Below are 12,297 nucleotides of genomic sequence, written 5' to 3'. Positions count from 1 at the left end.
GGGTCCCCGGAGGCGCTGGCGGCCATTCTCAATCGGCTCTTGTTCCATTGCCTTGGTAACGAAATTTTGCCCGGACTTTCAACAACTAACAGATGTGAAGTAATACTTTACGTGGCGTCACCTGCCCCTGCGTGTATATTCTCATCAGCTGTCCTGGAGTGAGGTGGCATTCTTCAGAGAATCGCCCGCCGCGCATCCCACTAGGTAGTCATTAAAAATATGAATGTGTTCTCACGGAACTGTACATGTAAATACTGAAACGAAAAATATTTTGTCACTTATGTGTACCACGATAAGAAAATATTAGTGCGAAATGCGCACTGTTAACTAAACTGAGATCAGTGAGTTTGTGACCCTCACAGTGCTTGACACATAAAAGTGCTCAGAAGTGACCCCCCCCCGTTTTTAAATTGAGCTATATCATTCACGTGTCAAGAAAAAAATCCACCCTGAAAAGTGGACAATTAGGTAGCTTTTATTAGAATCACAAAACTGTGTAACCATCATTATCTGATTCCAGGACGTTTTGGATATCCAGGAGCTGGTATCAAGGGCTCAAGTAGAAAGCAAATGTTTTGAGAATGATGATGGCAGCAAATGTACAAATGTGCTTGACACAATGGATGTATGTATCGCTCCTAGTTTTTCCGTCCCACCAGCTGCAAGTAACTACTAATTTAACCACTGTTTCGATGGCTTTGCCTATTCTGGACACATTTAGAAGGAGCTCCAGTGGCACAAAGTGTCAGGCTGCTAACCTAAAGGTCAGCGGTTCAGCCCAGCCTGTCTGCTCCCTAAAGCTTTACAGCCTCAGAAACGCTTGGCCCTCTAGGGAGTAAGTACTACTCTGTCCTATAGAGCTGCTATGAGTGGGAGTCAACTTGATGGCAGTGAGTTTGGATTTTTTTTTAAAGTCCATTATATGGATATGCCACATGTTGTTTATGTTTTTCAATTGATGGATATTTGCATTGTAAACATGTTTTGGTTATTTATGAATAATGCTACTTTCAACAATCATACAAGCTTTTGTGTGGATGGGTGTTTTCAGTAATCTTGGCTCCACCTAGGAGTTGAACCGGTGGGTTGTATGATAACTGCATCCAACATTTTGAGGAACTGCCAAATCATTTTCCAACTTGAATGCACCAACCTCCAGCTATGTTTTAATAAATTATCACAAACTCACAGGCTTAAAGAACACAGATTTATTATTATATCGGGGAGGTCAAAATAAATTCCACAGGTCTAAAATCAGATATCAGGAAAGCTATAGTTCTCTTGAGGCTTCAGTAGAGACCCCCTTTCATGTGTTTTCCATTTGGAGAACTGCATTTCTTGGCTTGTTGCCCCTTTTTCCCTCTTCAAAGTGCATTACATGGATCTCTGCTTTTGTTGTTACATCTTTTTTCTAACCCTGGCCCACCTGAATAATGCAGGATAATCTAATGCAAATCCTTAATTGAGTTATACAGCCTAGTCCTATGGGCCATGTGAGGGCCATTTCTGAGGTGGAATGAGAAGTAGGGATTAACTAGAGTTTAGATGTCCTAAAGAGTAATTTGTTGTATGGGTCAGGTTGCCCATACACAAGAGAACAAAAGCCTGCTAGGTCCTGCATCCCCTGATTGTTCCTATGCTTGAGTCCATTGTTGCAGCCACTGTGTCAACACATCTCATTGAGGGCCTTTCTCTTTCTCGATCCCCCCCCTGCCCAGCATGATGTCCTTCTCCAGCCTTGCCTCTAAGGAGCATTCTGGCCGTACTTCTTTCAAGACAAATTTGTTTGTTCCTTTGAGCAGTTTAGCAATTGTGGGGGAAATATTTTCTGTTAATTTTTCATCTAGTTTTATTTGTGTCTGTACTCCGGGCATAAAGAACTAACCATGGGACTGCTTTTTCACATGGGACAAATTTTTACTTTGGGTTCCAGATAGTCACTCCTTTTATTCAGTGAATAAATATTTGCTGACTGTCTACCATGCAAAGGCCATTATGCTAGCTACCATAGGAACTCACATATGAGTGAGGTGGTTTCTGCCTCCAAGAGAATTCACCCTAGTCAAAGAGATAGCTTTAAAATGACAGTGTAATATAAGATCTTAAAATATAGCCACTGTCCTTTTCCCTGATGTTCAGAGAAAAATACATAAATAAAAGCCAGGTCACCTTTCTGATAATAGTTACTTTTCCGATTCATCCCTGAAATGGCCTAGGAAAGGAAGAAACATCAGTGAAGCCAACGAGCCAGAATTCAATGGGCCTGCCATGTTTTTTCTGCATCTTGTGAGGTTTCCACCTTTGATAGAGTATAGTTGTGCCTCTGTTCTATTGCTCTCTATTAGTGGAAGAGATTTGAGTTTTACTTCTCTGGCAAGTTTCCACCTTACGCAGTATTGATCTCACTTTATTGGTGGACTAGGCTTACTTGATTATATTACCTAACCACACACCATCACCATCACTCTACTACTTTCAGATTACTCACTGATTGACAGATTTTTGTTCAACTTGCCTTTCTTCCTGATACCCCTTTCTCTAACTTTTATGTTATCTTATTTCCTTAATTGTAAACATACTCAAAAGATAACCTTCACTCTTATAAGTTTAACAAATGTGCCATAAGCACATATATTAAGACATTATAGGACCAGCCAAAATTTCATTGTTATCCACAAGGTCACAATCAGTTGGAGTGGACTTGACAGTAAATAACTAACAACATCCTGTGGGGCCCAGCCCCACAGTCGATGGTCCTGTGGAGCAACGGGCACATTTAAAAGAACAAATAAGAGAGAATAGTGGGGTGCTGGGGACTCGACCCTGTTCTCAGGAGAAGTAAGAAACAGAAGAGTCCTGAGATTATTTAACAATGGGTTATTATAGCTCTTGATACATGCAAGATTCTTGTTGATCACATACATCAAACAAATGGGCAATGCATTAATCTTGAATATTCCAAGCCTTCAAAGGGAATACTTCAAAGAGAGTATGTAACATATGAGAGACAAGAGTAGCAAATGCTCCTTGAGATAAACATACACTATCTATGTATGAGAGGAGTCAAGCATCTGTTGAAAACAGCGTTGTCTAAGTGTGAATGGGGCGCAGGTGCTCTGTGGCAAAACATCCTGGAGTATTGTGTATAGAGGCGCTTTCTTTAGCTCAGACTGTGGAGGCAGTGTGCCTCTCACTAGGGCAGGCGGACAACCCTGTGTTCTGCGAGTGCTGAAAGCAGGCCATCTACACTTTTTTCCAGGTACTGTTTCCCACAACATGCAACGTATATTAATAGTCCAAATGATTAATGTGTGTGGCTAAAGCACTGGTTCTCAACCTTCCTCATGCTGCCACCCTTTCATACAGTTCCTCATGTGGTGGTGTCCCCCAACCATACAATTATGTCCGTTGCTACTTCATAACTAATTTTGCTACTGTTATGAATTGGGTGACCCCTGTGAAAGGGTCGTCGACCCCCCCAAAGGGGTCACGACCCACAGGTTGAGAACTGCTAGGCTAAAGGTTTAGGTCCATTCAGAGGCACCTCTTTATTTTTCCCAACAGTTTTATTGTCTTAAAATTCATATATTATACAATTCAATAGTTCACTCACATCAAGAAGAGTTGAGAAGAATTGTATAATCATCACCACAATCCGTTTCAGTAAGCAAGACTATTCACATCCCTGATCCATGGTCAGAGAGGATTCACCAAGGGCTTAATCCACATGTATTTCCTTCACTTTTTTTAAGAAACTAAAATAGCTTTAAAATGGGTCAAAAGGGAGATCAAATGATACTACATTTTGACTAACTACATTGGCCATAATCAACTTTACAATACCCTCTGTCTGACAACAGGGCTATTCATATCCCTCAACTATGATTGGAAGGGGCTTCACCAGAGGCTAAATCCATGTGTGGACCCTGCAAATGAATTTTGGGCTTCCTCTGTCATCCATAGCTTTCAGCAAACCAGGTGTTCACAATTTAAGCTCTGATGCCATTCCCTCCTTTAGATTTGGATTACAGTGAACCCTCGTTTCCTTCTGTGCTTCTTCCATGCAGACTTAGTAGATGCCTCACTTAGATGGCTGCTTGTTTGCAAACAAGCCATTAACACCCCAGAAGGCATTCTGATAGCCAGCACCATATTTTTTTTACCACCCTTTGCTATAGCACCCACATCTTCAGTGATCTTATTAGTTTGATTGGCACATATACACATATCATACAATTCAATAGTTCAATCATACCAAGAATTCTACAATCAGTACCACAATTATAGAACATTTTCATTCTTTTTTTTCTCATGGTTTTAAAATGAGTTGTGTAAGTGATCTCATGAGGTCGAGCATCAAGCAGAACCATGTCTTAAAAACTAATTGCTCCCCAAAGTGATCTCTACTCAAGTGGTCATGATTGGGTTGGCAGACGAGGGCTTCCCCTTCCTATGGAGAGAGGGTATCCTCCACATGATTACTACAGCATTTCAAGCTGTGTGGAGCATTAAGAGGTGGTGGCCGTGGAGGAAGCTGATCTGATAGAAGGGGAAGCAGCAGCAGATACTAAGAACAAACAAAATTTAGACCAAAATACCTATTCAAAGAAACAAAACAAAATGGAAACTATTCTGTTATAACTACCCAAGAATTTTTAAAGAAAAATTGTGTTATTTTTAAAACCTGTTTTAAATACTCCCATAATTTTTATGTTAAGTAAAAAGTAAAACCTGTTTAATTTTGATTTTTATGACATTGCTTTCAACAAGCAAATGTTCAATGTGTAAGACTTGACTTGTGTACTAGTGTTGTAATTCTCTTTAAGTTTCCCTGAAGGCCACTTCCCATTTGATTCTTCCCAGTAAATGAGGCAAGCAATACTAAGATCTTCCATCAACATCTAGCCATCCAAAATGGAGAGATGACTCATTCTACCTATATAAACGAGCTAGATATTAGAAGGGTGGTTGGGTTTTCTGCCATGCTGTAAGATTTCAGAGTGCCTTCTGTGGGGGGAGGTCAGATGTGTAGGCATTACCCCCCCTCCCCTGCCTGAGGGCAATCATCCCACCACAGGGGTGGGTCTGCTCCCGCCTTTGGTGACAATGGACAGGCTCCTGTAGGCGGAGTTTTCACCCTACTGATAATGGTTCCTATGGAGACCCAGAGACCACCCCCTCATTACTGTGTAACCTATAGTGCAGCCCCTCCCTGTGACGAATGTCTCTACCTGTAATTAGTGGGCTGGCATGCCCCAAAAGGTATATAGGGGTGCGTCAGCAATATAGATCGAACTCTCTGACCTCTCTCTCCCTGGCCGCTCCCCCCTCTACCCCCTCTCCTCTCCCGACCTCCTTCCCTTCCCCCTCGCTCCACGTGGACCACCAAGCTGGGCTGAGGTGAGCAATGCCACCATGTAATGTTTCTGACTGCATTATTGTAATATCTCTCATGCTCTCGATGACTTTAATATAATACTTATATATCTCAACCGTACAATTGTGCTTACTGAACCCCTGGGTAGTAGTAGTAGCCGTGGGGGCTGGCCCCTCAGCCCTCCCCTCCAAATTTAACTTAATGCTACAGCCTTCAAATTGAAATCCCCAAAATGTTCTCACGGTGAAGAAGCGGAGGTCAGATGCTTACTTAGGAAAGTACTGTTCATGCAGTAAACCCAAACAAATGCTGGCCAATATGTTGCCTTTCGGACATTTCCTGGGGAATCTGCAAGAACCTGCCTTTCCCCCTCCCCAGTTAAGACCGCTTACAGTGTGTGTTAAACAACTACAGAATACTAAATAAAAAGTTTGGCCAACACCAAAAAAGAGAACTAATTGCTCTTCAAATTGGCCTAGAATTAAGTACAAGCCTAAATTCCATTCCTGTATTTTCTGTCTGGTTAACTTAGTTATCATTCACCTCATGTGTTTCCCGGGACATCATTAAAATGAAGGGTCAGTGTGGTAAACAGACATGTACAGGTCCGAATCCTCAGAACCTGTCTTACCTTACATAGCAACGTGGAGTTTGCACAAGTGATTGGGTTAAGGAGCATGAGCTGGGACAAGTATCCTGGATTTTCTGAGTGAGCCCAAAAAGACGACAGGGCTTTTCAAAGACTGCGGAAGCAAGTAAGAGCAGTATGTGAAGACGCTATACTGCCAGCTCCCTAGGTGAGGAAGGGCCAGAGCCGAGGCATGGAGATGGCCTCTAGAGCTGAAAAGGGCAAAAGGTGGATTCTGTGTGGACAGCTACAAAGAACCTGCCGTCTTGACCTGAGCCCTGAAGACCGATGCCACAGTTCTGACCTCCAAATTGTAATTGATGTTAGCTACTAAATTCGCAGTATATATTATAGCAGCAATAGGATATTAATAACAGAAGCATAGGTAGAATTAAGGAATTAAAATATGATAAAAGAAATCTTTACTTTTTATCTGAGGAAACTTAGGACCTTGGCTACTTTGACATCTTCATTAATACACTAGTTACCTTAAACCCAGATAAATTTGTAAAATACCTAGAAATTAGTAAGTTGCCACTATTTTATTAACATAAACTGTATTTTTGACACATTTATGAACAGAATTTGCTTATTCCATGAGGAAATGACAGTGGAAATCATAGAAGATAGCAAATCCATTTTCATAATCAATGAAGATACTGCTTTCACATAAACTGTTAAAAAAAAGGGAATGAAAACAGTAATTTAAAATAAACTGCTATACCAAGGGTTCAAGCAGAAAGCAAATGTTTTGAGAATGATGATGGCAGTAAGTGTGCAGATGTGCTTGACACAATGGATGTGACAGGAGTTGTATGAGCCCCAAATAAAATGATTAAAAAAATAATAAAATAAACTGCTAGTGTGTAAATAGAAAACTGTAAAACCAAGGCCTTAAGTAGAAAATGTTTTGGAAAAGATGATGGCAACATATGTACAAATGTGCTTGATACTATTGGTGTATGAATTGTTATGAGCTATAAGAGGCCCCGATAAAATGATTTATTAATTTTTAAAAGGAAAAACTATAAATCAAGTTTCACTAAGCTATTTCAGGAATTTTTTTATGGCCAGCTTTGTAGTATATAATTAATAACAACAAAAACCCAAGTCCACTCTCATAGCAACCCTATACAAGGTTTCAGAGGCTGTCTTTATAGAACAGATAGTCTCAACTTTCTCCCAAGGAGCAGTTGGTGTTTGAAGCACGAACCTTGCAGTTAGCATTCCTAACATATGGACAAATGGGTGAATTTTCAAATATTTCTTTAATGGCCATAAAGAATTCTCCATGATGTACCTGAACAACATGATCATTTTAGGTAGAATATCAGTGTGTGTAAGCAAAAGCAACTCATTTCATTCAGGATCAAAAGTAGTAGTTATTGTGACAATCATAGAGAGACTCTGGTTCTAAGAGTAGTTTGTAAGTAATTCCAGTAAGTTCATATAGCAGTGAGTTGATCAATGACTGAGAAATTTGCATATAAAATTTTAGTATCAAAAAAAAAAAAGAAAAAAAAATTTTAGTATCGCCCGAAGCGTGGGGGAGATCCCAGGTTCTGCTGGGAAAAGCCAAGTTATTCCTGAGAATGTTTCAGAAAAAGTTATGTGGACCATGGGCGTTTTGCACACCTAAGCTCCTGGCAAGTATGACACAAGAATTTCAGAGAAATTTGCAGCAGCAAAAATCTCCTTTGCTGTAGGATCTCCTCTTCAGGCAGCTGCAAGGAGGGAAAGAGACCTTCAGAAACATGGCTTCCAAAGAAGAGAATCCACAAAGCCCAGAGTGCTAAGAATAAGTCAGCTGGATGCACTTGAACTGAACAAAGCCCTGGAGCAACTAGTTTGGTCCCAGTTTACTCAGTGCTTCCATGGATTTAAGCCAGGGCTGTTATCCCGCTTTGAACTAGAAGTAAATGCATTCTTGTGGGTTTTCTTATGGATTCACCATCTACTCCATAAATGCCACTGTGGGGCAGACAGTTTTGAATATTCAGTACAAAAATTATTTTTACCCCAATCTGAGATATCACCCACCCAGTAAGAATCAAAAGCTCTGGTTTGCTATTTGTACAATTGGAGGGAAGTGGCTAGAAGAACGATGCTGATTTGTTTCGAAACCATTTAGCATCATTCTGGAAAGTCAAGCACTGTGTGAATATTGTAGTTGGACTATTGAAGTTAGGTGAGCTGATTAAGTTCTTGATTTTCCTTCAAAGAGGAAAGTTTGCAACATTGACAGAACGTCTACTAGGCATTCGGTCTGTATTTTGCAAGCCCCCAAACATGCGTGAAGTTGGCTTTGAGTATATGAATAGGGAACTTCTCTGGCATGGTTTTGCAGTTTCTTATTTTTCTCTTACCACTTATTAATATCCAGAAGTTGAAAGCCAAGCTATCTTCATGGTGCTTCCCTCTTACTGGTGTTCATAATGACAAGACTTTAGGCGCCAGTGGCAAAGAATGCTCTGTGTGGATTGTGGCCCATCCTGCCTCATACCATAGGATGTAGCATATCTTATGTTATTACTGCATTAAGAGTAGTTTCTTATTTGACATGTACTTTACTTGTCCCAAGTGCGCCACAGAGGTACATAATCTTCAACCTCTGAAATCAGGAATTGAGGTGTCAAAAGTGAATGCACTTTAGAAACTGTAATTCTTTCCTCTCAGGAAAGATGTGTGATGTTTAATCCTTCATATTAGTCATCCTAAGTATACTATTTAGATGTCTTTTATGAGGGGCTTACTTCTCAGCCACTGTCTTCTAGTCCTTGCCAGGCATGACTAAATGTTAATCCTTGGAAACCACAAGATTTAAAATATATTATGTAAATATTAATGGAATGTTTTTTGTAATCACAGCATTAATTTTTTAATTGTAAGAATAATGGATCATTTTTGTCAGGTGACTACTAAGAATGCTCCATCATTTTCCTGCTTCCTGGAAGGAGGATGAACTCTGAAAATGATTTTTGATGAAAAAAAAAATTTTAGTATCACAAAATGCTATGCACATATTTGAAAAATCAGACTTTTATTTGAGTAAATTTCACACATTTATCCTTATTAACAAGTAGGGAGTTAAAGCACACTACCTTCTCTCCAGAATGTAAAGACTTTATTCTCCTTTTCTAACATAAGGTTACTCATTCAGTGACATTGAGTCGATTCTAACAGAACTATGATAGTCTAGATCAGGGGTCCTCAAACTTTTTAAACAGGGGCCAGTTCACTGTCCCTCAGATCATTGGAGGACCGGACTATAGTTAAAAAAAAAAAACAAAAAACTATGAACAAATTCCTATGCACACTGCACATATCTTATTTTGAAGTAAAAAAACAAATGGCAAAAACACCCGGCAGGCAGGATAATTGTCCTCAGTGGGCCAGGCTGTAGTTTGAGGACCCCTGGTCTAGATCAATTTCCTTTGTACGATTAACAGTCTCAAGAATCTTCCACTCTACTTCTTTATACGTCTATAGATTTTTTTGCTTTAAAAAATGTATAATGTATCAATTAGGAGTAAGTTTGGCTGTGCCAGAGTGACTGAACCAAGAGAGAAGTGTCCTTCTGTCCCACACTAAAGAAGGCGCGGTCGGCAGTGGCAGTGCGCTCTCTGGCTGGGCAGCCGTAGCAGTCACAGGATTGGAATGACATCCACACGCACAGGACCCAGTAAGCTTTGTGGGGTCTAACCTGGCACAGGCTCACTTAACTGTGTGATTTACAGAGCAAGAGATGCAGTCTGATGCACAATAGCATCAAGCTTTTCAGCTAGAAGAATCTTCACTCTGTCCTCCCAGTCCCATTATACCTGGGGTCACCCACCCTTAGCTGTGACTCCATGGTAGCCAACAATACAAGTTTATGGTAATTTATGGTGCTCGTAATTGAAAACCAATATACTTACCGTAGTAAAACAACCAAATTTAAAGGATTCATCAGAGAGGAGTCTAGGATTAATTTAGCCAGTTTGGGGTTTGGTTTTTAATTCAGTTCATGCTTGGTCTTGGAATGACTGCTATGTTAGGTTTTGCTATCATTAGAAAGCCAACAAAAAGAATAAAATAGATGAACAAATGAAGCCTACAGTTGTAAAATCTACCAAGTTCATGATAGGCAATATCAGGAGGAACATTTCATCGAGGAGTGGCTTCCAGCGCACCATCCTGAGAATCCATAAAAACAAAGCCTTCTGTATCAAAAGAAGGGATCTCGATAAGAGGACTCGAATCCCCTATATCCAAGTGCAGTGGTTTCTCTTGGTCGTAGCTCAGGTCTGAATTATCTTTCATGTGAATATCTTGCTCCTTCAACTCTAAAGATTTGTGTGGGGCTGAAGCTACCATGTCTTCGTCTTCATGTAGAAAGCTACAAATCATGCTGGGTCTATTGGAGGAATCGCTGTCACTGATTCGCAGCCATTCCACACCACCTAATTTGAGGGGTCGAGAAGGCAGGCCAAGGGAAAAAACACAAGAAAGAAATTTTAGTTAAGTATGTTTTGTTAAATTAAGCATATTATATTTTTATCCCATAAATACATGTCAAAGTAAAACCCCAGTGAATACTAAGGAATGGCATGGTGGCTGTAACTGATAAAATCATGTAAGTTCCATCTTCCGTGGATACTTTAGGATGTTTCATTAAAAATCACTGTAGGGCATGCTTCATTAAAAAGCAATAAATGTAATCAACTCCATTTGATATTCTCAGCACTCTTTCCAGGGTTCAATTATCTTCTCATTCTGAGAAATAATTTGAGTTCTCATTACCTTCTCAGGCCTTAAAGCATTGGTTCTCAACCTTCCTAATGCTGCAACCCTTTAATACAGTTCCTCATGTTGTCACCCCCCCACCCATAAAATTATTTTCATTACTACTTCATAACTGGGTCCTTCAAAGGGGTCATGACCCACAGGTTAAGAACTGCCTTAAAGAAAACTTCTCTACAATATTTTCCATGCCTACTCAATTTTCATAATATAATGGATATTACTTTATGGTCTTCCAAGTCAAGAATTTCATGTCATCTTAAGGTAAAACATCTACTTGTGAAAATAATCATTTCTAAATAATGTTTTGTTCCTTTCTGTATTTGCTGTAACACCTTATTCTCTCAATGAGTCTCCTAGAATTTCTCCAATAATGCTACTGAGTTTTTCTTCTTTATTAACTTTCAAACATTTGTAATGACACTTCTATCACTTCTTCGGCAAGTTCAAATTATGTACTCTCATCCTTTAGCACTCCCTTGGCTATCTCTATGATACTGCTGTTCCTACTCCCCAACATCAGCTAACTCGTCTGTGTTTAATGAAACTGCTTCACTGCTAATTTCATGTCTTTTTTGTGCTATTCCAGAGTCTCTCTTATCAAAAATGAACTGATCCTTTTCTCTCCAACTCACCTCCAGCTGTTGATTTACCTAATGTTTTCCCTATAATAACATTGCTTTCCCAGTCACTTGGGCTTAAAATCTTGAAGCTGTATTTTACTCCTGTTGTTTAACAAAGTACTCGGTATATATACACACTATAAACAGTAAGTTGAATGGAATGGGTATAGTCACAGTCACCCATATCCATGTCAATGCTTCCCCTGTCTTTATTGTGTTCTGTCTCTAGCACAGTGCCACATTTGGTAGCCAGCCTTCAAGATGGCCTCCAGTGACCCTCACTATTGGCATCTATGCTCCTGTGTAATTCCAAAGGAGCCCTCATAGCAGAGTGGTTGGCTGCTAGCCTACAGGTCAGCATTTGAACACATCAGCTCCTCTGTAGGAGAAAGACCTGACAGTAAAGGCTTTTTTCAAGATTTACTGCCTTGGAGACTCTATAGGACAATCAGATTCTGTCCTAAGGTCACTACGAGTTGGAACTGACTCCAGGGGTATAACTCCCTCCTACACTACATCAGGATAACGGGTAACTTCTAATGCTAGATCATAAGACACCGCTCTCATGGATCAAGCCTGGAAGTTAACTACCAGTCTCAAGTAGTTCTGTGAGGAGGTCCATGTTCCATGTGGCAAGGAAATGAGGCCCCCAGCCAACATAAGCTTGCCTGTCATATGAGTAAGCTGTCTAACAATCAGACCTTCTAGCCTTACTCCGTCTCAGATGATAAAGGCCCCCAGCCAACATACCTCAATATAAACTCCAGGGAGGTCCTGAACCAGAGCCACCTCCCAAATTCTACACTCATAGGAACCATGTAAGACAGTGGTTTTTGTTGTTTCATATCTTTACAAGTGTAGAGGTTACTGCTTCCTCAGCATTGGAT

The 12,297-nt window shown here is 40.2% G+C and overlaps 1 protein-coding gene and 1 pseudogene across 1 annotated transcript in view; one reads left to right on the top strand and one right to left on the bottom strand.

Annotated features, from left to right (window-relative positions):
- The first annotated feature begins 7,759 nt into the window (after nucleotides 1-7,759).
- Nucleotides 7,760-8,658, top strand: LOC101662748 (annotated as a pseudogene).
- A 650-nt stretch (nucleotides 8,659-9,308) lies between these two features.
- GTF3C6 (general transcription factor IIIC subunit 6) overlaps nucleotides 9,309-12,297 on the bottom strand; it is a 36,431-nt gene continuing 33,442 nt past the window's right edge. The window contains exon 6 of the mRNA XM_045294610.1: nucleotides 9,309-10,493. Coding sequence (XP_045150545.1) covers nucleotides 10,152-10,493 — 342 coding nt within the window. The 3' untranslated portion in view covers nucleotides 9,309-10,151. The remainder of the gene's footprint in view (nucleotides 10,494-12,297) is intronic.

Source organism: Echinops telfairi, unplaced genomic scaffold (assembly GCF_000313985.2).
Source record: "Echinops telfairi isolate 266 unplaced genomic scaffold, ASM31398v2 ScPeMD7_3533;HRSCAF=4204_0, whole genome shotgun sequence".
NCBI classification, from domain to species: domain Eukaryota; kingdom Metazoa; phylum Chordata; class Mammalia; order Afrosoricida; family Tenrecidae; genus Echinops; species Echinops telfairi.
This window is presented reverse-complemented; position numbering and strand designations above follow the sequence as displayed.